The sequence below is a fragment of the Folsomia candida genome, unplaced genomic scaffold (assembly GCF_002217175.1).
Source record: "Folsomia candida strain VU population unplaced genomic scaffold, ASM221717v1 Fcan01_Sc001, whole genome shotgun sequence".
Taxonomy (NCBI): domain Eukaryota; kingdom Metazoa; phylum Arthropoda; class Collembola; order Entomobryomorpha; family Isotomidae; genus Folsomia; species Folsomia candida.
The window spans coordinates 22,971,211-22,997,721 of record NW_019091193.1 but is presented as its reverse complement, the minus strand read 5'-3'; the positions used below and the strand labels follow the sequence as shown (position 1 = coordinate 22,997,721).

The window sequence follows — 26,511 nt, the reverse complement described above, 5'->3', positions numbered from 1 at the left end:
TTCGCTGTATAGATCTTACAATTAGTATTTCATGTGTCAAATCGTCTGACAGCAAAAATTTTCAAATTACAGCACCATCTTCAGAACATATTAACCACTTCACCCCTGAGAGACGAATATTTTCATACCTTTCACCCATAGTAACGGCGAATTTTTTCTTCCCTTGACCCCGAAATTTTCACCTACTGTATGACGTTAATTACTGGGAGATGAATTGAAAAATGGTGTTCCCACCGGAATTATTCTGGACACTTTTTTATGAAAGTTGATGCGAATAACCATTTGGGAACGGATTTTGAGTTGTAATTTGCCTTTGGGCATTTTTGCGAACCACTAATGTTTATAGCCGAAAATAGCCAACACGCCGAATTTAAAAATGATTGTAATTGCATGGAAAGTTGCACAAACATTGATTAATAAGTGCATAATAGTACATATATTCACAAAAATCGATTATCGCGCCTCAAAGGCCCCAGATGCCGATTTGGGCGGGAAAATTAAACAGCAAATATTGCTTTCAATTCGTGACATCGGCTATAAATAATTTTGTGATTAGCCTAAAATGTGTAAAAATTGCTTTTTGTTCATCTAACATGCATAGAATTTACGCATACTTAGGGCGGGAAAACAAACGTTTTCTTACCGTGACTTTAAATTGATAGCAGTTGTAATGAATAATTATAGCATCAACTGTTCGAAAGCATACTTTAGCGCATTTTGAATATAACTCAATTTTAACGGGAAAATTATATGCTACTTTCCAGGCAATCTCTTAATTTTCCCGCCCAACGAGATTTCATCGGCTCCAGTGGTTAGTTTTCCCGCCAAAAATGTCGTTGGGGCGTTCTAAATCCGAGAAAAACAATTTCACTAATTTTATCTGAAAGCGCTGTTGAAATATGGGACGAAAATTCCATGCAACAGCAGTTTTCAAAACTGGGCGTGTTAGCTAGAAATAGCCAGTTAGCTATAAATTGTTTTTACCTCCCTTTATAACATTGGTTCTGAAGAGGCAATTCATCTTCCCGCCCAAATGGCGGATTGTTGACTCAAAACTATACTTGGAAGAGCAATGACCTAATTTTTTTCGAATACGACACATAGTCGTAGGCCGGTGGGAACGGAAAATACGCCACATAGTCGTTTCCGTTGTCAAGGGTCAATACGACACATCGTCGTATTTCGGAGCCAAGGGAACTTACGCCACATAGTCGTATTCGGCGTAAAGGTCAAATACGTCACATAGTCGTTATAGGGGCGAAGTGGTTAATATACATAATTAGTTTTAATGATTTATTTTCTAAATGTTGAATGTTGTATAGGAGAGTGTATCGTATTCCATGGTTGAATTTGCTTAATTTAGGAACTACCCATTTTGCGTATGTATATAGTTCCAAACACAAATCCTGTCAATTCCTGTCTGGATGTTTTTTACCTATTACTTTGAAATGAATATGTGCCATTAACATATTTACAACGATTTATGAAAAACTTCAACATTTCTCCCATACAAGGGCTGCACAGGTCTATAATTCTGACTCAGAGGTTGGTTTTCTTCATCCCGAACTAAATGAAATTTCCAATAGTCGGATGCATGTACTGGAATCGGTTCTGGAATTACAGTCCATTCCACTGACTGTGTACATGAAGGTGTCGTGAGGGATCCCAAGTAGCGATATATCGTGTCGTCTACTTTAGGAAGGAAAAACGCGAGGTCAATTTCATGATTTACGGGAACTCCCGTCGTTTGATACTTGTCCGGCAAGTGATTTGCAATTAAAGAGAAAGCAGAATTAGATGATTGGCCAAGCAGAACAGGTTCTAAAAATACAGCCAAAACTGCCAGCGCACGTGCATCATCTAAATAATCAAACATTATTGAATATATATATATATTTACATATTTATAGTAAATATATATTTGTAATGTATTTTTAATCTGGTACCAGTGGTGGTGCCCGAAGCAACGCTGTAGCTTGGATATTTTTTGTTATAGTGGACCAGGTGGACTTCCATTGGGAAATGCCTTCCGTTTATGGTATGTTCCGAACCTCCAATCTCAATGTCTTTTCCCCAATGAAAATGTGCCTGTGCAAAAACGTATTCGCCATCCAATCCATATCCACTCATTTCAGAGGAAGACGTCAAATTGTTGTTGAATGAAACTTGAATGCTATGCCCATTGTTTCGAATGAAGAAACCATTTTCCTTATATCCACGAAAGTTCAGAGCCCTTGGGTGAGATCTTGATTCGCGAATGGTGTTAATATTGTGCGGAAGATTGATTGGAGATTGTCTCGTCCCAGTTTGGCAAATACCTGGCCAAAATTCTGCGCTCTTAGGGCCACAGCTTGGGTCATCGTAACAAAACGTGGCGTTTTCTGCAGTCGACTGCAGTGAAAAGTTCGGGTACTGCGAAAGAACAGTAACGCAGAGGATATAAAGATTTAACATGTTGCTCCTCCGTAGTTTCTCAGATGAATAAGATGCATATTCTCCGGCTTTATATTTTATCTTCTTATCTTTGCACTTAAAATTTTCTACGTGACGTTTAAAATTGATACGTTTTACGTATTATCTAATATTTGCATAATTTTGTACGTAAACAATTATAGCAAGTCACATTTTGTTGATGGCTGGATTTTCCGGTCTGGTAAATCCGTGACCATAAATATATTTATGGTCACACTTTTTTATCGTGAGGTCATTTGCAATATGTAGTGACTGAATTTGAAAACTTTTATGTTAAGAACTTTACTTGATTGGATGCTGTTATTGTTGCTGATGTTGACAACAATGTTGATACAAATGCAGACAATTATCAATTACATAAAAATCCATATTTGATGCTGGGCAAGTGATTATGATTACACACGTATCCGGATATTTATATTCAAGTTGTAAGCATGAGTAAGGACATGTACATACACAAATTACTTAAAATTATGATACGCGAGGATCCTGATCAGTACGGTTATCTTTATCTAAAGAATTGCATTAATTACTTAGATTGGAGATTAAACGTAATGTTGATAATTGCATTACCAACTTGTATTTAATGAGTGCAAGAATTGTGTACATGTTAATAGAATTCTATTTGCATATGAATCAATTTTTATAGAATTTAGTCACGGAGTTCAAAGTACAAATTAAAGTAGGATAAGAATGAAGTAATAAACAAGGTCTCCCAAGTATTTAGTGGATGGTCTGCTATTTAGATAATTTTGCTGCATGTATTATAATATCAAATCACATTAACCTTATTAATATTAATAGCGTATAAAATTCGCCCCATGATATTCCTTGGTTTTTAACCTTTGTATAAATAATCATGGTTTACAAGATGTGGTTGTCTCAATGTCCCACGAACTCCAGCCTATCGTCCTCCACGAAAATGCACTGAAAAATTGATGTCAAATGTATTGGTCTCATTGTTGGTAGGTTTCTGTATTAGAACTTACGCGTAAATAGTCTGTGGCGGGATGGTAAGGGCAGCGGAGAGGAGGAACACGGCTCCTGGGAGGGAGGAGCTGACCGTGGCCTTGTAGAGGAACGCGTAGGCTGGGTCAGCCGCGAGGGGGACGAGGGCGGAAATCAGACCGAAAACAGTGAAAGTTCGCCCATACTCTTCAACTCCAACCACTTTTGAGACCATCGCTTTGGCCACCACCCACATCGTGCCGTTCATCATGTCAATTGCGGGGGCTGTGGAGAGCCATTTAATTTTTGCTTGCATTTTTGTAATTAAGAACTAAACTAACTGCTATTAAATGAACAAATCACCCAAGTACATGAGACCAGATGTAGTTGCAAAGACATAGACGAAACATGCCGAGAACTGACCAATTCCAGCAATGAATCCAACCACAGGGTCGGGCAGTTGTGCCCAGTGAGAAAAAATCCCCATGGACAAAACAACTCCTGTGCATAATACAGTAAATAATGATAAGGCTAAAGCCACCATGCAGTGGCTGCAGTTAGACCACAAATTCGTCACCTAATCCGGATATGAGTGAATTGTAGATGGAAAAGACGCCGTAATCACCAGAATCCCAACCCAGCCTTGCCCTCAAGAAAAGATACATTATTCCGAACTCACCTAAAGATAAATATTATAATACGAGAAGAGTAATTTTAGTACACATTGATTTAAAGATTAACTTATTTAGCAATGTTAAATACCATGAATGGGAACAGCTACACAAATGTAAACGAGAAGTAAAAGCCACAGTTTGGTCCGACCACTCTCCGGCCGCCTTTTAACAAGTACGCTGATCATTCCCTTGACAAGTAAGACAAGTCGAGAGAGAACATTGACGCTAGCTCCGGTATTTTCTTTCCCGTGGTCCTCGCTGCCTTCCTCTTTGACAACTTTGGGTTTCGAACTGTCCACCTAAAATTTTTACAAAATTAACAAATTAGCAAAGATAACCATGCTTATCGATACAATACGTATGCACACTCGCCCTGAAAAATACAATGATGACGGCCACGACCGAGAGTGTCGCAGAAACCAGAAAGGCTGCCGGGAAACCTATTTTCGCCTTGAGCAATCTTCCTCCAAGGGCGAAACCTAGCGGTACTCCGAGCGAGGAGGCAGCCGACAGAAGTCCAAAGCGAACCGTGCGCAGGGAGTGCGTCGAAGTGTCCGAAATGTGACTATAAGCTGCCATGCCAAACGTTTTGAGCGAGCCCGTACAACAACCAGGAATTACGACAATCAGCGACAGCGTCAATCCGCCGATTCCTTCTGACAAAGCGCACACCACCATCAATAAATCCTATCGAGACGTTATTTTCAATTTTTTTCCCGGACCTTGCAACAATTATTATGTCACAATGACCTGCACAATCACGGACGAAATTCCCAGCAGCATTGGCACCTTTCTACCGTGAAGGTCACTCCAGGCGCCTAAGAAGAGCAGAACCAGAATTGGAAACGAGTTCTCCAGTAGACTCCGATAACTGCGAAATGTTGCTGCTTGCATTTGAATTTCCAACTCTTCTTCGCGATAACTGCCATTTCTGCGTAGATCAAAGACCAGATTTATTTATTTGAAGCTTGGCTTGCTAAATTCTTGGCTAAATCAGTATGCAAATAATTCTAATGTCACACAACTCACACTGCCGCTAAGGAGTCGCACACTCCATCCCCAAGGGCGAGGTCAGTTCTGCAAATCCGGTCCATCAGGAAATTAATGAAAACGAGGTGGCTCATAAGGGTCGAAGTCATCATTAACAGGGCTGCGGGTTCTACAGACAACGAGCTGATAACGTCTCCCCCTAACCTTGCCTTTTCCCCAATTCTCCTTAGTATGTTGTCAAACTTCATTTTGCCTTTATTTTAATTTTTTAAACAAATATTTTCCCAACTTTGTTTTCCAAGTTCATTTTCGTTCTGAGGTAAACGATTTGCCAATCAACAGTGAATCTTTATCATGCACGTAGTTAGCTGTAGCTGCATCAACTCATCTGATTAACGTCAATCTTTAAAGTCACTCAAGATGTCATCTGCCTGGAGTCATTCACACCATCCAAACATTATTTACAAAATTCAATTCGATATTAAATTCAGTACTTTGAAGTAGTTATGCAGATTTCCTCATTGTATCTCAATAATATTATTGCATAAAATCAACTCTCATGAAAACGAAACAATAATTATGGTTGGATGGAGGTGCCATATTTTGGAATGGAAGTGGTATACCAAACTCAAGATCAGTCTCGAAAAAGGTAACTGGCTTCAGTAAGACACGAGAAAATGACTCTCTCGAGCTACCAAGCATTAACCTTTCATTGTAGATTTATTGGTAATTATGTTTCACAAATCTGAACATATTCAGGATACCAGAGTAAAAACTAGTTAATTAACACATACCACTCACTATTTTAAATACTTATCAGATAATCATAAACTAACGAGTTATATAATAAGTACTTGTGATACATCAATTGTGTACACTAATTATATAATACAGCTTTTGTCAATCTATTTACATACATATTTGGCAAATAAAAATTCATTGCACTATTGAATCAAGGGTTGCAAGTAATGTATATTCCAGTGGGAAATATTTACGGTAGATGAAAGTTAGTTATGAGATTTGGACCTTTCAACACTGCTGCATACCTCTCGCATGTATTATGGAAAATGCTGTCTAATATTATTGATAGCATCGCTGGCATTTTAAATATTCGATCGAGTATTTCCGACATTCCTGAAGCCACCAAGTTTATTTTATTCGTGTATCTACTGCCACTTTCCAAGTTTTATTTATGTCATTTAGGAAATGAGACTCTGAATTTGAAGTTCAATTCACCTGTTTGTTTGCCTATCGTTTGGGAGGAATTACGACCTATTCTCCATAATTCTGTGATGTATGACATCATCAGACATTAGATGTAATAGGCTTCAATGCTGGAAATTGGGCTATCTGCTGCTCACTTGCCTCCTCCATCCATTCACGTATTTATGGAGCAATTTATATTTATATTTATTGAAACGACGTGTGTGTATTCATAACTCTGAATTTGTTACGGCTCGCTCTCGGTGATTTTGTAGTTGATGGTGTTTCGCTCACAGGAAAATTAGACGGCATTCGTACGTATAACTTTTGGATACCCGAGCATATTTACAATCCAAAGTAGGCATTAAATTTTATTTTATTCCCATCTCCAATTTTAATATTCGTTATGAAACGATACGTGATTAATTCTTCACACATGATGACACGAACACGTCCTGACACATCCAACAACGCTCTCCAGCCAAAAGAAATTCGTGGATGGACGAATGTGTTTGCGTTGTGCTGGATCTGCGAATCAAAAACAGGGAATAAATTCCCATGCATAATAGTCAAAAACAGTGACGCTGGGAGCATTGGAAGTGATTTTTTGAATGTGGTGTGGATGACGATGATGGGGAGCAAGTGAGAAATATGTTGTAAAGCGATTCGACTTGTATTGTATTATTCTCGGGTTTGAATAACTGTAAATGGTGGAGACAGGTTGATTTTGGGATTGTGAATAAATGGGCGCATTAGTCGTGATTAATGGCGCTTCCTCGCTTTTTCCACCCTTTGTTGCTAGAATAATAATATTTAATCTTTGGAACTCGCCTCATCTCGGCTGCGGATGAATTGGATCTCGTTGTATCATCGGCAGACCCATTATAAACTTTTCATAGCGAGAAATAGCTATCAATCTATCCGGCTCTGAATCCTCGTTTTTTTTGTTATGCTTTATTTTTACTATGGGGAAGGCTAACTTTGATGCAGTGGTGTCTGTGATAACAATTCAAGTGGCTATGATAAAAGTGGAGACAATTTGCTGAAGATATTGGAAGTTGAAATTATGCATCGTTTTTATTTAATTTTCAATAAAGCAATACGTTAACTGTTGATTTAGTTAATGGAATTATTCTGATATTCGGTTCACGGATCTGATCTACTGACAAAGGGGTGAGTTAAACCTGATTAGGAAAGCAGGAGAAAGAGCAGGGGAAACAATTTAGCATATGAATGTGTGCTACAAGCACTACAGAAATACAGAATTTTGGTTTGTTTGATTCAATTTTTAACTTTTTTCAAAATTGTCATTATAAAAATTTATGTTAACATGTCTTCCACAACTACTGAAACTATTAATTCACTGGGGTTACTTTTATTTTCTTCTTATTTTTAGTCGCGTTTCCTTGCTTAAGATTTATTTTTTGTGAAATGAATTTGTCTTGCTTGTGTTTGTGCGTTCCATGAATGGGCTCCAATTTTATAACAAGTGGACGCAACATGCATGTTTCATAGATATTTCGTCCCCTATCATAACCACTGCACAACGGATATAGGCACATTCTCTGCTTTATTTGTATCACTAAAAATGAACGTATTTAGACTGAACTTTACTTTCACTTTACTCTCACTTTTGCAATATGAAATTGATAGCGCAATTTCAGCTCGAGTAACGCGATGATGCAATGGACGGTTTCTCCTACGTACGTATTCCCTGATCAGTTGATCGTAAGAACGCGAATGGTTTCCGGTGGTTCCCTCCCTGCCCATCCAGCCACATCGCATTCGAGAAAACTGTTGATAGCCAATGTTGATGTGTTTGTTTGTGGTTTGGTGGGTGAGTGAAATTCAATCATAAAATTGGGTGTAACTTACCACCGCATCATACTCATTCTGCCACCAGGGTTATCGTCTGGTAAGCCAGGCTGCTGCATCAACAATCAACATCAACACCACCACCACCACACTCTGTTGATCCTCATTCTCGTTGTCATCCGCTCATCGAGTGCCTTCCACACCCATCACCACGCTCGACGTGCTCATGTAGAAGCAGATGGGGATAGATAGACAGGGCTGGTTTTACTGGAAGCGTTTCAAATTTCATTAGTTTTTTATGCTCAGAAATTTCCAAGTGGTATTTTAGGGATGAAATAATGTTTTATTGGTGATTATTTTTACGTAGCTATGCACATATTGCAATATACTTCTGGGTGTGTGTGCGGTGCGGACGTAAAGTTTGTGTCACATGATAAAATAAGACATGCCATAATGTGTACATTATAGCTGTATTTGAGCTGATGGGGTGGTGTTGGAAGCAAACTGTAAAATAGAAAGCCAGGACAGTCACGACATAAAAGCCGTGTTGGAGCATATACGCGTATTTAATTGGCTTATCTGATTGGAAAAAGTGGAAAGTGTGGACTTTTATAATTTAGCAAAGAACGGTGCCGAAATACGGCCGTCGTTCCTTGTGACATAAGAACAATGCAAACAGAGAACGATTGAAAATTACTTAAACATTTTGCTACTACAAGTATCCTCCATTATTTCTCGTGCCATTTCGTTCCCACCATCCCATTATGACGACAAGAGGACGATACGAAGAGACAAAAGTGGATAAGTGTTAATCAAGTTATTCTTCTTGACTTGAATGGTAGATGTTGATTTTACTCTTGCCTCTGCTCACTGCCACGGACTGAACGAGACTATCCTACTAATTTTACTTTACTTTACTCCAGGGTGATGGTGGTAAATGGACTCCTGAGAATAGTAACTCCTGAGAATTCAAACAAGTTTCTGTTTGTCCTCCACCCACTTCACTTCACCCAAGACAAACACCATCACGAGAAGGGACCGAGTTGGTCGGTGAAGAGTTTCTCCCATTTTGGAGAAAAAGCAGTGGCAGTGGGTCCTCCAGAAGTGCGGGTGCCATTTGTGCGCGACGAGAGGCAGCCAAACCGTGAGAGTCAAGTGTCACGATGCTCACAACCTGGGTGTGTGTCCCCTGTCCAGATTTAGTTTCTTTAGAGATGGAAATGAGTGACTTTTACTTGTTTGAATTGACTGAGCTGGACAAAAGTGGACGTTCTTTGTTTGCTTATGCAATCCATTCAACAAGACTTGAGATTCTCCATTAGAAGAAGACGAAGAAGACGGCACATGGGTTCTGGTTAGAAAAAGAAAGAAAGTGACGGGCTTGGATTTCTTCCTTTCTTTCATTTTTCGTTATGTGATGTGATATGAATCCATATTCCTTCCTCCCTGCCTGGCCTGCACTCAACGACACTCGATCCATGGGCAAACAGCAGTTGTTGGTGTCCAGTCGACTTCACTTTATTTCACTTTTTTCCAAGTCAGAACTTTCTTCTCCGCTATTTTATAGTGAACCAGGTTTACCCAAATCACCTTCTTTCTTGTTGATTCATTCCCGTGTTTCGGAGGGATTTGGATTTTTATCGCTCTGAGGGGAAAGCAGTCGGAAAATTAAGTATGCTTTTTTTAATAATGTTTTTTTAAATGTTGTCGTTCATAATATGAACTTCATATACGTATTTATTATCTGCGTTTATGTACAAGGATTCAAATCCCGGGAGGCTTTGGCCGCTTATTTTGCAGGAGAGTGGAGTCAACTTGTTGGTTTGTGTGTATAGCTTATGGTCATCCTGCCAGCTACTTGTGGGTTAACAAAGACAAGTCAAGTGTCAGTTGTCAAATGCATGCATACAGATTGTGCGGATATGCTACCCAACTTTCACCCTTCGTCCATCCATTGGCGTAGAAACTGACCTCTTTATCCTTTCACTCGGTCATGTCCCATTGTTGTAATCCTCGCTTTTCCTGACTCGTCTGGTCACTCATTAGTATTCAAGTGGAGACCAGCGTTTGTCCCCTTTCCCTTTGAATCGGAAATGTAATCTGAATAGGGAACTCTCGTCCCAATGAGCTGTCCTCCGTCCGTATATGGTCCATCTGTGGCTGACTCTGGGCAGGGAGAGGAGCATAACATAATAATAATAATAAAACGCAAGGGAGAGGAGCGAAGGAGAGAGGATTGGACGGATGCGATCCGCAAATATTTGCATTTTCTCTTTGCATGCTCTTGGAAATCAGTTTGACTTCATCTTGACGACTCGCACAGCATGCAGGAGCTCCTTGTCAACCTCAAACTTACTGAATTTGACTCCATGTAAAACCAAGTCAACCAAGGAGGAAACCGATAAGCAGGGAAAAGGGGTTAGGTTAAGGTTACTCGGTGGACAACGAAGGAAAACAAGTAAATCCCTTGTAAGCTGGGGTTCACAAAAATTTTGAAAGTTTACATGAACTACGTTCCATAGTCTGCGTACACAGTTTCCATGAGACGAAGAATCAAAAGGCCAATGTTGTGTGTCTGGGCAGTTGGCGAAAGGTGGAGTAAGTTGGTGGAGTACTATCTGGAATTGGAAAAATTAGAGGGATTAGTCAGGAATCGTATGTATAATGCGTATATTTCCGTACAAAATTCATTTAGGCCGGAGAACTGGGATTCCATTGCAGCAACTGCTGCCACTGACTGCATCAAATCAAATGCCACTTTTTATTTTGTTTGGACGAAAGAAAGAATGTCACCCGGTTTTGTTGGAAATTTAAATTTGAATTGTTTCTGGTGAAAGACATGAATTCTCAAGAAGTTACTATTTTTCTGTGTGTGTGTGTGTGCGTCACTCCTCAGTCGACTCGCGTCACTCAATTTTTTATTGTGAAAAGGTGTCACATTTTTCCTTGTCAGGATTCTCACTCACATTTCCATATTCCATTTCCTTGCTGTCATCTAATTTTTAGAGAGTGCTTGGAGAAAGTGAGAAAGGATCAAGTGTGCAGTTAAAATGGGCGGATTAACGTGTTGAAAAAGTTGATGGTTGAACCTGATGGTATTTAGAAGTGGTTTGACACTAATGGACATTTCGAATATACTTAATTCGAGTATAATTTGTTGATTGATTGATTTATTTTCACCTCTCATAAAAAACGTGTTGATTAATGCATCATTTGCATAATTGAAGAAAAAACTTGTGAGTGCTTCCGTCAGTATGGTGACGTAATTATTACATAACACTGATAGTTCTTACAACTGCTTCGAATTTATATGAAATTGTCGGCGTCTCCACCACTGTCATTAGACAAGTTGAATTAGCCAAATTATAACGATATGTGGGGATTGCGTAATCATTAATTTCTTTACTCGACTAAAGAGATAAAAGCATACACCAAAGATAAACTAATCTGTGGGAAATTAGAAATTTAATGAAGTTTGTGATCGAATTTCTCTTTACTTTCATCTTATCTCGCCATTTTAAGGCCACTTACTTTTTATGGATGGTGTACGTATGTAAATAGGTTTAACCATGTGCATTCTATAACTCCACCACGGCGTAAATACCCAAGTACAAACTGTGTAGGTAATTTACGCAGCTACAGAACCGAGTCAAGATCGAATTCCCACTTAATGTTAAGGATTTTAGGAAATTATCCCTCCTCGGCTGAGAAATCTCTTCCCATGCAACAGTCATTAGCATCCTGTTGCTTAAACTTGTCTACCGTTTTCACAAGCAAAGTTAATAAATGTAAAATAGAGAGAAAAATATGGATCCCGGACACCATTTACTCGCAAACTTATCTCTCTCCTGTGGGGTGCATGACTTTGAGAGTGAGCCCATTACAGGAATTAAGGAAGCTTAAGTCGACACTTTTAGCAAATTTATCTTCACAATTTGGCTAATGCTTGGAAGAGATAAAATGAAATGAAATGGGGCTGGCAGCTCGTGGTGTTGAGATAATTGGGAGTGAGATGAGAGCCTTCGTACTCGTACGCTCTGGACAGTGTGGGCCAGAGCAGGTCCTGTTGTTCAGGTTGTGAGGCGAGGCGAGAGGGTGGGTTGTCGAGACGGGGAGAAAGTCGAGCCAGTTAGTTGGGTGCTAATGGCTGCCCTAATGTTGCATCACCTCATGTTACAGACAGCATCACTGCCTTATCGGTCTCAGGATGGGTAATGTCCGCTCTAATCACGTTCACCTTGAAGCTATACACACACACATTATGGGATCCTGGTTGGCCATCAACCCAGACAAGAAAATAAACGACTTGTCTCCATCTCTCAAGGAAAAAAAGAGAAAGTAGGAAATGTTTGAGTTTAGGATTAAATTTTAGTGATGATACGTAACTTTAGTGATGATGATGGAGATGACGGAGTGCATCGCAACCACTGGGGGACAAGGTCCCCTCGTTTTTATTGAAAAAATCTTCCCATATGCAAGTCCAATGTTTATGTGATTGTTGGACTACTGACGAATTATCTGGAGGTCCGTTGGGGAGAAATAAAGTGAAATTGCAGATTGTATGTATGTACATGTTGGAAAGAAAAGGATGTCGTGGAATTGGTAGCGTTGTTTTTTGGAGTAGACCACGACTGTTATTGTTGTGATTGACTTGTTGTTATCCTGGTGTTGACACTAATTCCTTATTCCTTGTCCGGGATGAACGCATACATACGTACGGTCCGCCTTGGACTGATTTGTAGTGCAGAATCAATTTCACATCAAGCGAGATCACATCACATCCCCTTCAATTTGGGAAAGTGCTTCCAGTTTCACTGGGGTTTTCGCTTGTTTGTTGTGATGGAGGATTTATTTGTAGTGCAAGTGTAAATACATGCATGTGCTGTGTACAATGTTTCACTCCATGTGGTTCAATCGGATTTTAACTCGGGTAGTCATGATTTGACTTGAATCAAGACAAGTTTATTTTCTTGCAGGAAATCGGCGCTTTAAATTTATGTATATCTTTGTTTCCCTCTTAAATTAAAAGTAATCTTTCGTAGCTAATATTATTTTTAGCAAGTATACTAGACTTGTTTTCTCTGCAATGGTGCGAGAAAAAAGTCAAGGTTGCTCAAACTCGGTTGAATACCGACAATAAGTAAAAATTATTTTGACATAGCAGAGACGAATAAGGTGCACTTAAAAAACAATCTATGCAAATTAGCGATATTTTAGATATACTTGTAAAAATTACGATTGTTTTGCATATGCTGGAAATATGCATGCTGCCGAGATCGTGCATGGTCATCAATTTCTAATCTGGTAGGTTTGTGCTCAAACTGTATGGGATTTCAGGAAACTGGGAAAATTTAAATAGCTTAAATGGTTGCTTTGGTGTTGAGTTTGGACGGATTTGAATATCGTGGATAGATTTCATGTTGGGATGTTATGAAACGGACAGAGGGACGCCAGGTCGTTCCATCGTGATCTTGATTTAATGGCGACTCTCAACTTTCTCCTAATTTCTACGACTCTACTCCATCTCAGCGATTTGTGCAATCAGAGGGGGAAGTGTTCAGCTGCTGACGGTTGGGTAATGGCTAATCTAATTCCGATTCATGATCATCTCCTCTTCCTCCTCCTCTCCTTCGGTGGGTGGGTGCGTGGAGGCAGCAATTGTTATCTCGTCACAAGTTGCAGCCAGCCACTCTGAACTAAAGACATTTTCATTATGATGGGGACACTTTCCGTTCAGTTTGATGCAGTTTTGTGACCAAATGTTGCGCCTCATTTCGTTTCCTGAAAAAGGCACCGGCGAACATACGTGAGATTTTAAAGAGTAAAGCAAGCTCAGCTAAACGTGGATTTAATGCGCTTGCACATAAGTACGCTCATTCACGTATGCACCTATTGTACAAGGTTGCGCGCAAGAGATTAGACACGTTGGGTGACAATTGCTGAGCAAATTGTGTTTTGTGAGCGAGTGACATTTTTCATGTGTGTCGCAGATATTGGTTGGGACTGAGATTGGACACAAAAATACAGAGAGAGAGAAACCGAGGAGTATATTATAAAAGATAGTGTTGGGGCTGAGGAGTAGATGAGATTTGAGATGGTGACATTTGTGTCGGACAGGAGATGTCCCCCAAAGTAATAACCCAACCTGATTTTTTTTGTTGGTATTCTGGGTAAAATCAAAATGTCAGTGCAACCGGTTGACCAACATCATACCTTCTTCTCGAGGAGTTGGGCAAGTGATGGTCAACTATATTGCTTTTATTTCACTTTGACTTCACCAAGGATGGAGGAGTTTGGGTGGGCAGGCTTCTCGTTTTGCGACCACCACCTCCGTCTCCGTCACAGATGAGATGAGCAACTTTGTAGATGAAAAATGAGATAAGATTATTTGGACTTATCGGATCGGATTCCTTGGTGGCATTTCTCCCGAGATTCTGAACAGCCAAGTCTTTGTCTCCTCTCCTTTGGAGGAGATATTGAAGTTGATCCAACAGGCTATTTGGCTATTTGACATTTTCCTTGGTGGCGACCACAAATCAATAGCAAAGGTTTCCTTCCTCCTCTTATCCACCCATATCTCACAAACCATTTCTCTCCAGGCCAACCTCACGAGCGGAGTCAAGCAGGCAATAAAATAAAATCGGGGCAAATATCATTTCGTAATATCTAACAAACCGAGGAGTCGTTGGTGGAAGGAGATATTGTGTGAAAATAGGCGTTGGAAATTTGATGGAGACGAACATCCAAGACGAGATGACGAGAAAGGAGCCTCGTCCCATTCCCATCGAGAGATCACAACGCCAATTTCAGAATTATTAAACTCAAGTGCAAGTTTAGGGCCTTCTGATTCAATTGATAAAGTGGAACCCTTCCAATGCATGAATGTCCCAAACTGTTAAATTTTACTGTACCCTCAGTACTTTAGGGATTTTATGGAATATCTATCTCAAGAGATGAGGCATTGAGCCATAAAGCCACAAATCTTGGCAAATCTCAAATCTCTCCCTCTCCAGTGGCAATCCCAGTGCAGCAGAGAAACAATGGGTTCATCTCTTCCTTTCATGGATTGACTTGACTTATTTGTGCCGTGGTTTCCTATGGTCAATTCTCTGCTCTTTACACTTTCACTACTATTACATCTACAATTCCGGACTACAATTCCGCCTTCCCTTCTTCGCCCAATCAAATCATGCAAATTCGGAAAAGCCAAATGAAATATTTCTCCCTATTTCTTTCCCTCTCACAGCGAAATACATTGTGCTTCGCCATGAATGAAAGTTAGGACTCTATTTCTTGAATAAGATGAGGTGAGGATTGGATGGTCAATTTACTTTTCCAACCAAAGAACATTTTCCATCTCGTACAATTGCATGGAATTCTCAATTTATTTCGGGTGGGACTGTTGTTCATTACTAAAAACAAATAAGTACCTCGTTCTTAAATTTCCAAAAGATTATTGGCTTATTAGTAAATTTTCTTACGAATTGCTGTTTACCAAAGTCGTCAGTGTGACCCAATCGTTTTTCAGTACTGAGACTAGCAATAAAATTGCAAATTACAACAGTGTATGCATACATGTTTTTGTGGATTCAGCATATGCCGCTAAGTTTCTACAGAAACGTTGATTATTGATGATTGGTACAGTGGTTTTCCTCCCGTAGCAATGAAGAGTCAATATAAATAGTTCTATTTCAGGACACAAATTGAACTTTTCATTCAACGTGAAGGATTTCATATCTGGTGTGCGCGTGAGGTCCATATCCACATATTCCGCATAACAACAGGGCACAATTGCAAAACATGGCAACAAAGAAAAGAAGAAAGAAGGATCGGAATCCGATATCTGCTCCGCTTTCCCCACAAACCAACAAGGACGACATTTATAAATGTCCTTCACTTTCACTCCCATTCAGTCAGACTTTCTCCCTGGGAATGGAATGCGGAGAATGCGTGGATTCCTAACCAGAGTCATTTGTTTATTTATTGTTGCCTCCTCCCTTCCGTTCCATATATTATTGGGTTGTTTCTGCTCAAACAACAAAATGTCAGGGAGGCTCCATCATCATCATCATCATCCACAATCCACCAGCACCAACAAAGAGAGTCAACATTTATTTATTACAAATCAACAAATTTTCGCTGATACTTGATTCTCCATCGTCATCCTCGCCATCAATCAAGATGAAGTCGCATTTGTTTCACTTTAAATCACAGAAAGAAATCAAAGCATTAATTAATTAAACAAATAGATAAATCACAGGAAAGCAAATTCGCATTAATTAATATTCAGGTGGAAAATTTGTCATGACGCACAAACAGACAAAATTAGCTCTAACATGAAAGTGGAGAAAGTCACAGGGGGCCTAATTAAGCTCACTTTTTGCAGAGTAAAGAGTAATCAGCGCTTTTATTTGATGAATATATTAATGATGACATATTCATAATTTTAAGATGTTACAAATAATTTTGGATGAATCAGACCATTTTTTTAGTAATTATTAAAGAAAAAATATTTAACTCTTTATCAGTTCTTATGACATTTTCGCATTTGTGACGATAAATTTGGAAAAAGCGTGATTTCTTTATAATGAAGAATAAAGTGAAAGCAGGCTGAAGAAGAGAAGAGACGATGAGGACGCAGTCAAGTATTTTTTGTCCATTTCCTTTCCCTTTGTTGCATGAATGACTTGTTGATTTCTTGTCTCCATCTTTGCTTTTATGGGTTTTTTGTTGTTGTTTCTTATTATTACTTGTTGTTTGCTTCCATTCTACGTCAATTCATCATCCATCAAAAAACTTGACGTCCGCATCTGGTTGTTATTCTTCTTCTTTCACTCCAGCCAGCCAAGCAGGGAGACAGGCGGCGGAGAGAGAGAGAGAGGGAACGAGTGAGGAGAGAACAATGGGGAGTGAGGAGAGGAATGCGAAAGAAATGCCCGCAACCAGGCAGGAGGGAGACAATACCCGCAGACGGCATGCCCCAACCAATCCAGCCAGAATAAGCCCAGGGAGGAGACGGGCAGACAGAACAATGGGGAGAGATGACGGGAAATGACACGAAGAAAGCAAGATGACGACCCAAGATACGTTGATTACAAAAACAAACAGAAATGATAAAAATATGTTGGGGACCAAAATGCAGTAAAGGAAAAGTTGGGGAGAAGAATAAAAAAAGTTTGTTGCTCAAGAATTATTTGGTAGAATTTGGGTCTATTTTAGAAATTCGGGAATATCGACAAGGGTAAACATAGAAGTTTTGCCCATTATTTTACCTAATTATGTATACATAAAATTGAGCTTGAAGGTGAGAGAATAGTGAATTCTATTATATAGTAATAAACGATAATCTATTTATGCTTTGTTTGCGTAATATATATTTGTTTTTGTATTTTTATCTGTGTTTTTATATCAAGTTTCAGTTTGAAAAATCTTGAAGAAAGCTCAAAGGTACGACCGACACAGGCACGTATACTGAAAGCAAGGGACCTTCTCAACCTATAAGACATACATAAAGTCCTTTGAATTGGTAGGGGTTCTTCTGACAGAGGTAGTTACTTATTATTAGACGGGGATGTGTCCGAGTGGGTGGGCAGAGCTAATGATAAGGTGAAAGTCTAACCAGGATCCCACATTCATCTCAACGTAATAAATGCAAGCTGAAAACTTTTGCTTCTGAACACTGGACGATACCAATTTCGTTTAATGATTTGCTTCTACCTGAGGATTAGAACATTCTTGAATGAAGACATCAACGGAACCCAATTTCAAAGAACTCGCCTCATCGTCCATGAAAAATAGGAGCCACTTGTTTTACACTTTGGATGATGAAATGTGTCAACTCATCAATGCAATCCTGACGTTATTACTCTTCTTTTATAATGATCCTCGCACTTTCTTTAGCCTCGTAAGTCATCAACTCGCATTTTTACACTCCTCTTGAAATATGTTCAGATGAGATGATGTATGTACAGACTCAGCAAGGATGATTCGGACCCACTCAACCCTGAACTTTGATAATACGTTAAGGATGACGGATGCTGGTGTGTAGTTGGTTCCTTTTATGAGGAAGTGAAGGTCATGGGGAATTCACAGACTAGTGAATGCCAAGACAAAAATGAGATTTATGTATTTTTGCATCCAATAGTTTTCAGCAAGTGTGGACGTTCGTTTGGAATATTTGGGAGATTTTTTGAAGTTGTTGCATGCCCCTCCTCACACTTTCCTGCTCTGATGAGGAAATGGTCGTCTTTTGTAGTCTTCTTTCTCAAAGGAGTGAAGGATCTGGCAAGAAATCTCTTTGGGTGGAGACGAAGAAAGTAGATGGAGATTACACCGAATCTCATCCAGTCATTCATGATTAGTGCCACGTAAGCGCTTTCTTTCTTCGTGGTCCCCATTAATTCAACCCCTGCATTCACTCCTTCTCTGCTCGATGGATGGATGACGGACGTGGATTGATGTGGATGAAGTGGGTGACGAAGTGTCAGCAAATTAATGCAATATTCTCTGCAGTGTGTGTATAACTGAAGGAAATACAGTTTTGCTTAGCCCGAGCAGGATTTATTACTGCACAAATTCATCACTTTTGGCCATCCGATTATATTCCAATAAATATAGTTTTTTAATATGTTTGACCCAGTATGCCCAATTTAAGCCTTCTACGACTACGAGAAATATTTTGTACCAAACCCATCTTCGAACTGGGTCGTTGCAGATACATAGATGTTTCTCCAAATTTGGTCAAAATCTATCGACACATCGGACAGTTATCGAAAAACAGACGGAGGGACAGAACGATTACATGCGATTAAACCCTGCTTCGGACTATGTGAAACTGAAATGGTTTGCAAACTACAAAGATCAAAAAGTATTTTTAAAGAATAATACTTAAATATGCAAGAATTTAGTATAATTATCATCCTCCTGCCACAGTCGTCGTGGTTGTTGCTGCCGTTGTCGAGGTGGTTGTCGTGTTTGTAGTTTTGCACTCGTAGTGCTGTTGTTTATTAAGAGATTTGCAAATACATCTCGTGTTTGGTTTAGGGTACCAAGGACTTCCATGCTTGCAACCTGGTTTCGTCGTCGTAGTTGTCGTCGTCATCATCGTCGTCGTCGTAGTTGGTTTGGTCGTGGTACTGGTACCTTAATATGTATTAAATTTTGAGACTCTGAAAAAGTGACAATCAGGCAGGTATGTAAATATGTAAATTGGCATCAAACCGTTCTTTGGGTCGCAAATGTAACCGCAAAATTCCCAACAGTGGCAGTGATACGGGGGTTTGACGGTGTCATACGTCGTTCCCATTTTACAGTCTTCATCGCCAACCCCTAAACAAATGACATTACAAATTACAAACAACTAAATAGATATTGAACAAAATAATTAAGCATCTTATTCTTACAATGGGACCCTGGAGGAATATTTGTTGGCTGTTTGCATGCCGCTGCAGAGCATAGCTTTACAGCTAGCACACCAACAAAAAGGACTGGCAGCAGGGATTTCATTCCACTTTATGCAAATCAAATATATGTGCTGTGGTAATATATCGATAGCGATTAACTGCCTACCTGCCTGCCCACTAGATTTTATAGCCCTCGTCCAAGTTCATTGTATAAGTAAGAAAATGATACACCACCAAATGCGTAAAATGCCGCATGTATTTTAAACTATGGAAGTAATATTTCTGTATAAAAGCCAAACCAGCTTTTGGGGTTTGAGTAATGTGTGTACTTTTAAATCCAGGAATCTAATTAATAAAACCGCAAATAGCAGTTCAATTCCACACGGAGTACGGAATACGGAACTAATAAATTCATTTATGCAACACTTTTCATAATTAAGTTTAAATATAGCTCATGCCCCTGTGTCTGCAGTACCACTTACATAAGCTCCATACGTGGGACTCGTCAAGGACACGTCAAGGACACGGACAAGATTTTGAACACCATGATTTCATAAATGATGTTCAGCAAGTGTTTGGTGGTTCATAATTGTATGCTTATAAATCCGTTTCAAATCCGTGGAAAAATCTGAGAAAGAGAAGGATTTTGATTTGAAACCGGAAAGCCCCACGGAGCATGGAGGACTTTTGATGATGGCGAGCTGGCACGGCATCAGGTTGATTTGGGCTCGCATTTGGACGTGAATCAGAAGATCTCCTCTCTGAAGAAGGGAGAAAGACGAAGGATTTTTGGATGCCAAGTGAAAGTGGGTGATAACAAAGCCCCGCATTCATTGTTGGCAATGCAATCAAGTGGTTCAGCAGAATGGGGCGAGGATGAGCTGCCAAATCCGGGTTGACCAGGGTTCCTTTTTTATCGTCAAGTCTCAAATTCGAACCCATTCTCAACTAAAGCAAATCGACTGAATCTCAACACTAGTTACTCAAAGTCCTCCTCATGACTTGTTCTAGAGAAAGTTAATACATTTGGAAAAGGGTGAAATTATAAGTTACATAATTTTTAAGTTTCAACTGCTGGGGTAAACACCCTGGGACGGCTTCCCTGTAACAAAAGAAGCCACAAAGAATGGACACTTGAGCGTGGAGTGGTGGAGATGTCGTCGTCGTTGGTGAATTTGCAAGAAAGGGAGAAAGTTGTCGACTCTGCGCTTTCCTCCACCACACACGAACGTATGTATGCAAGTAGGTAGGTACGCGTTTCAAGAGTGGGAGGCTGAGAACGCTACAAGTCAGCTCTTATTCAACAATCTCCCTCAAATCATCGTCATCATCACCATCTTTTCAACTATCTCTGCCACCACCACGACCAGAACCACCACCACCACCACACACCTTACATACTTTTCATCCTTTTTGGCCATAAAGTATTCGGGGAGAAAGTATAATAAAAGTGAAATACATAAAATATCCCAATTCCTTCTTCTCTTTTTTAGGAAAGCCATCTCTTTCACAAAAAATCAACACGTGCCCCCATCTCTTTATACGTGTTGAATTTGACATCCATTTATTTCCTCTTGATTGCGACTAGCGAGAAGGTGATGGTGGAAGTGGACATGTCCAATTACATTACATTACGTTTGAGACTTGTGAACTGCTGGGGAGGTCGCGGTGTTGGTGTTGGTTTGTGTGCTCAAGAAATGTCTCGTTGTTTATTTATTTACTCCCCTCTTCTCGGAGCACAAAGGTCGTAAATTCAGTGGTAAATTGGCAAGAGGTTGATCAATGGGGAAACTGCTCCAGTGGGAATTGTCTTCTCAATTGCCAATCAATAACATCCTCCCATACCAACTAACACGAAATTGGAGAAAGTGTGTGAGACAAAGGTGGCGGTGGTCACTCAAGTACACAGACACAGAATAAGCTCTTATCTACAGCATAAGCAAACCGGACGAGATTCGGGAGGGGTCTGGATTCAATGAAATTTATATCGAGGATCAGAATCAATGAAAGAAATAATACGCTCGATATTGACAGTCAGCGGTTTGTGGAGGGCGAGACAAGTATCAACAAGGCTCGGACTGCTCAATGGCATCATCTAGATATTTGCTTTTGTAAATAATTTAGCTGCCAAATTCCAGGGCATAAATATTTCGAAATTTGTCCACCCTAATTCCAATGCCTGATGTGGATCCTTTCTCTTTGCCAAAACATTATGTCTTGCTCAATAGCGTCGCTGAGCATAATGCAAACTTTGTCATCAATTAAGTCGTCATGGCATTGATGGCATTTGCCCATCTCGCAAGAAAAGTTCTCACTATAATTGATGTCTCAATCTTGCAAAATGTAAAAACTTGGTTTCTTTGTTGCATGGAAAGAATTGTTGCTTTCTCATTTTGCTCCTTGTTTGTTGCCGTCTTGATTTATTCCCAAACTAATTGCACTCCATTAACTGAATCCATTAATGTTATGCTGCCCATTCCTAAACCCAAAGGACATTATCGTTAATTACTCTCACCCTGAAACTTTTACAATTGACGAATAAATCTGTCTAGGATTGAAAAAGTGAGCTGATGAATTAATTAAATTATTCGGTTAGTTTTAAAGCAAATTACGGCCCAATTCCTAAAAGGAAGGGTGTACGAAGCTCAGCTTGTAATAATTTATGAGCGTATAGTGATTCTAAAAGTTTCTCCATTTTGCATAAGTACCGCATACTCGTTCAATTGGAGTTTTCGAATTTATGAGACGTAGTCAGAAATAGGTTTTGTACTTGGAAGGGACAAGGCCGAGTAATAAGGCGAAGAATAAAGGAAATATGTACGCCACGTGGATTGCTCATTGTTTGGATAGCATCATTATGACAAGTTGACATTGTTGTTCTTGAGCAGCAGACTAGTTTAATTAGGTTGGTTGCTGCTGCTGCTTCTTCTGTTCGTGGTGGGAAATAAGGGAAAGCAACTGCTTGTTGGGTGCAGACAAGTCTCGTACATATTCCGACTTTGAGCACGTTCGTTCCAATTTTATTTGGCATTCATGTCATCATGCATGAATATGTATACGACTGGATGGCGTATTTCTTGATTTTGGAGTGGTTATGCTTGTAATCAGTTACATAATAATTGTGAATTTACTATGTTGCATCACGTCTCCAAGTTACAAATCTAAACGAAATAAGACAAACATCGTGTTTGTGCTCCTCGTTTTATTCCTATATGTCAGTAAGTGGTTGACATTAGAACTACGATACATAATTTCGACTAATGTGAAGCCCAACATGATAAATATGATCAAAATAAAAGTATTTCGAATACAGAGCTGCTAATTTCGATCCAATAAATATATCTGATAATAAATATTTCGAACCTATGTAGGAACATATTATAACTTCATGATGGGTTTAGAATACTTTTTCAAGTTGCAATTATTTGAGAGGATAATAGAAATTTTTTACCTTACTTTTGATGATTTCACACAGTGTGAAGAATGATGTATCGTTTTCATGACAAAGTGAATGTTATTGTCCATGAGACGGTAAGACTTATTGGGACCTATTATATTTAACAGGGTGCTGTGAAACAGAGAAATTGTAAAATATATTATTTCGGAATTTTGTGTGCTGTAAGCTGTCCTCCAGAGGAGCCGTGTAGTGATAATGTGTGGGTTCAATTTCAATACCATAAAGGGATCCTGGAAAATTGGATCTCGTTGCATGAGGTGCTTTGGCACGTTCTTATCATTTGTCCTTATTGTCACATTCTCATAACCCTCCCCACCAATTCGCAATATCAACGTCGTAATCAATATCCTAATTGAAAATGCATTCCCTTCTTTACGGTTACGTCAACAAGTTCAGCCACCATTTCGGACTCGTCTCATTCCATTTCGGGCACCTTGTTCACGTCAGTTTACTACCAAGATTAGGTTTTCCACATGAAATGAAATCTACATGAAACGCCTGTGCAATATTTCCACTTCTCAATTTCCCTAAAAATGAGCTGATGGCATCATCTTCAAAGCTCATTCAGATTTGTAAAGTGTCACATTTTCCTATTGGAGAGGTTTGTGGGAAATAAGACGTCTGCGAGCTGAGATCTCGATTTAAATCCGAGCAGCGAAGCAGCTCCTCCAAATAAATCCGGAGATGAATCAAATGAACATGAAACAGCTCTTTCCGTCCAATTTCCTTACATACACATAAACTTACACACACTACTTTTTGCCACTACACTCCTCACACCACCAGTCACTCACCTGTGAAATAATCATAAAAATAAAAATCCAACTCAACATCAACGTAAACACACACATTGAGGAGGGAAATGACATCGTCATGAATGACACACTGCTGCTCCAGAGAAATGATGATGAAAATAAAAAGCTCGGTTTTCTAGAGAGACGTACGGGTAAAAAGAAGGTGAAACCACATCAGCCTGATCCCAATCTGTGATGCAACCAAACATTCACACTGTGCAAATAAATCCGTGTAATAAAGCGGAAAAAAGTCTCAGGAAAACTGTCTCAAGGCAGCCAGCCATTTAGAGACACCTTGTAGATTTGAGCTCATCACGGGAAATTTGCTGCTATTTCGAGAAATGGGATGACAGATTTTGTAGCATATTTTAAAAGGAAAGCGTACCATTTACAAGTCGTCTAAAAATGAATTTTGTAAAACAAAGCTTTCCTTTGTGAGACACATTTATCAATAAGATTCCGAGAACTGTTCTGCCCTTGTTCCAATATCCTATTCGTTCGTATTCGGTAATAATTATGATTCTATCGTTGTTTTCACCAGTCGACATTGGTATTCAAACCCAGTTCTTTTCCCAGCTCCATCCCAATTTATAACCGAAATTCTGAATTGCATATACTTCTAACTCGGAGAAGTGGGAATGTGCGGCTATAGCGGGATGGACGAGGTATAAATGAGGAATCACACCACCGTTTCTACCACTTTTACAGCTTTTAATGTCCACCAAACTCCCCTCTCGTTGCAAGGAGAGGACAACGTATGAAATAAATGAGGACTTTTAGAGGTTGTGCTTCGAATGACTAAAAAGTGTAGAAAAGGCCTCTTCGTTTAGCAAAGACAAAAGAAAATGATCATTCCAAGGGGAATGCCTTGATGGCGGATTTTTTTTCAAGCAGGAGACCATCATGACACTAATGCTATATATATTTGCTATGTAGGCGTATGTACGTGAACAGTGGGGGAAAGGGTTATCCATCTTCACGGCAACTTCCTGTTTCCACGCAGTGATTGGAAGCCATCTCAGAATTTTAAATGTTTCTCCTCTTTGATCACTTATATCGCCAGCGATTCCTGGGTAGCAATTGCAGTAGTGGAGAAAAATCACAAAAATTTGGAAATTATTTCCCCGACCAACTTATTTTTTTCTAGCTTGTGTGTACAAGGTAGGGAACCATATAGATGTATGTTATGTACATACATATATTCAAACGCTTGTTGGTGGCTGGATGGACGTTGGGCATTTTATCAGAGAATTGATCTTACTAGTTAGAGAAACGTAGTATCCACATCGTTTTATCGATAAAGTGGGCTTTGCCTTCCTCAGCAGATTTTTACTCTGCAAAATCCCTTTCAAGTGGCTCGGACAGGAATACATATTGGGGAATTGGACGGTATAAATTTTGGTGGATTTAGAGTCCAAGTTCTCCTCAACAAGTCGATAGAATGTGATATCTATCCATCATATCTAAATCAGGGAGAAATCCAATATGGAATTCATCCCATCAATCCATCAATTGTAGAGACGGCATACAAATGCACACACACACACCCAATTCTCCAATTGTGACTTGGACTTTTCATTTTTATTTTCCTCCACAAAGAAATTCCGGCGCAAACTGGATTTATTTCGTGAACCATTTCAAGTAAACTATTTTATTTTATTAGTCCTGTTGCGAGGTTGTTATTCGGACGAACGTCACCTGTGGAACGTTATTTGCTTTGAATTTTATACCTTTTTCACCAACATGAGAGATAAAGCAACAGCTTTCGTTCTCAGTTAAACTTCAATCTCACCGTGAACCACAAAGGAGCAAACGTATAACAGATTCCAAACCACAAACTGATGGAAAAGACCGGTGAAAGCATCTCACCACAAAATTGGTAAAAAAAGACACCGAGAAAATAGCAACAGGAATTTCTTTTCAAACAAACGATGGCAAATTGAAAAAAAGGTTCAGCCATAGTATTTCGTGTGCATAATTCAATTGATGAAATTTTCTGCATAACAACACTTGTTAAATACTTACTCAATTTTACATCGAAATAGGAACCCGCTACTTTGTTAAAATTGTTGCATGTAATTTATTTCGCTCAACATTCGTCTTCTGCACTGAAAACGTGTACCCCACGACTCTTCGTCATCTTCTCGGTCCTCATCATGCTTCACATGACACAGGGATCACATCCTCTTGGTGACATTTCCAAAAATTTTGTTGACAATCTTTTTGCCCTATTTGTTGATTCCTGATGATTCCTTTTCGCTTACAGCAGAATCACACTTTCTCCTTGCATTACTTTCCTCATTTTTCGTGTTTATCCACCATCCATGCAAAAGCTGGAGAGAGAGCGAGTGAGGGGGAGAAGAGAGAGAGAGAGCTGTTGTTTGTCTATGTTCAGCGAACCGAGGAGTGGAGAAAGTGGATCCAAATGGACCCCGCTTTGTATTTTCCACTCTTCCTCATCCTTGTTTGTTTGCTGCCTTGTTTGTCCGTTTGTTGGATGGGAACGATATTGGCCTTTGTGAACGAGAGACTTTCCTCCTTGCTCAGGATTTATTCCCAGCTTCCTGACGCTCCCATTGTGCATGCCTACTGACCGTGCTCGCATTGATCATGGCCTTTTAGCAAATAAATGTGTTTGCTAATGGATCCAGAGTTGTTGTTGTGCAGAGGGTGAAAAACAGGAAAGTTGTTTCTCGGATTTTAAGGTTTCTCAAAATTATACCACCGAATTTACAACTGCGGATGACAAATTAAAC

The 26,511-nt window shown here is 39.5% G+C and overlaps 3 protein-coding genes across 3 annotated transcripts; all 3 read right to left on the bottom strand.

The window, feature by feature from the left end:
* Positions 1-1,188: 1,188 nt before the first annotated feature.
* On the bottom strand, positions 1,189-2,796 carry LOC110863180 (carbonic anhydrase 6). Its single transcript, XM_022112430.2, has 2 exons — positions 1,947-2,796; positions 1,189-1,860 (listed from the first exon to the last, which is right to left on the bottom strand). Exons 1-2 carry the CDS (start codon positions 2,452-2,454, stop codon positions 1,472-1,474), a joined length of 897 nt encoding a protein of 298 aa, XP_021968122.1. The 5' UTR covers positions 2,455-2,796; the 3' UTR covers positions 1,189-1,471.
* Positions 2,797-3,091: 295 nt separating this feature from the next.
* On the bottom strand, positions 3,092-5,411 carry LOC110844572 (solute carrier family 46 member 3). Its single transcript, XM_035846829.1, has 8 exons — positions 5,124-5,411; positions 4,845-5,025; positions 4,467-4,781; positions 4,183-4,393; positions 3,998-4,099; positions 3,784-3,921; positions 3,462-3,705; positions 3,092-3,399 (listed from the first exon to the last, which is right to left on the bottom strand). The coding sequence occupies exons 1-8, from the start codon at positions 5,330-5,332 to the stop codon at positions 3,330-3,332; spliced, it is 1,470 nt and encodes a 489-aa protein (XP_035702722.1). The 5' UTR covers positions 5,333-5,411; the 3' UTR covers positions 3,092-3,329.
* Positions 5,412-18,635: 13,224 nt separating this feature from the next.
* LOC110841778 (probable 1,4-beta-D-glucan cellobiohydrolase C) lies at positions 18,636-19,666 on the bottom strand. The gene is made up of 3 exons (XM_022087475.2): positions 19,505-19,666; positions 19,323-19,430; positions 18,636-19,244 (listed from the first exon to the last, which is right to left on the bottom strand). Exons 1-3 carry the CDS (start codon positions 19,605-19,607, stop codon positions 19,018-19,020), a joined length of 438 nt encoding a protein of 145 aa, XP_021943167.1. The 5' UTR covers positions 19,608-19,666; the 3' UTR covers positions 18,636-19,017.
* Between the last annotated feature and the right edge of the window lie 6,845 nt (positions 19,667-26,511).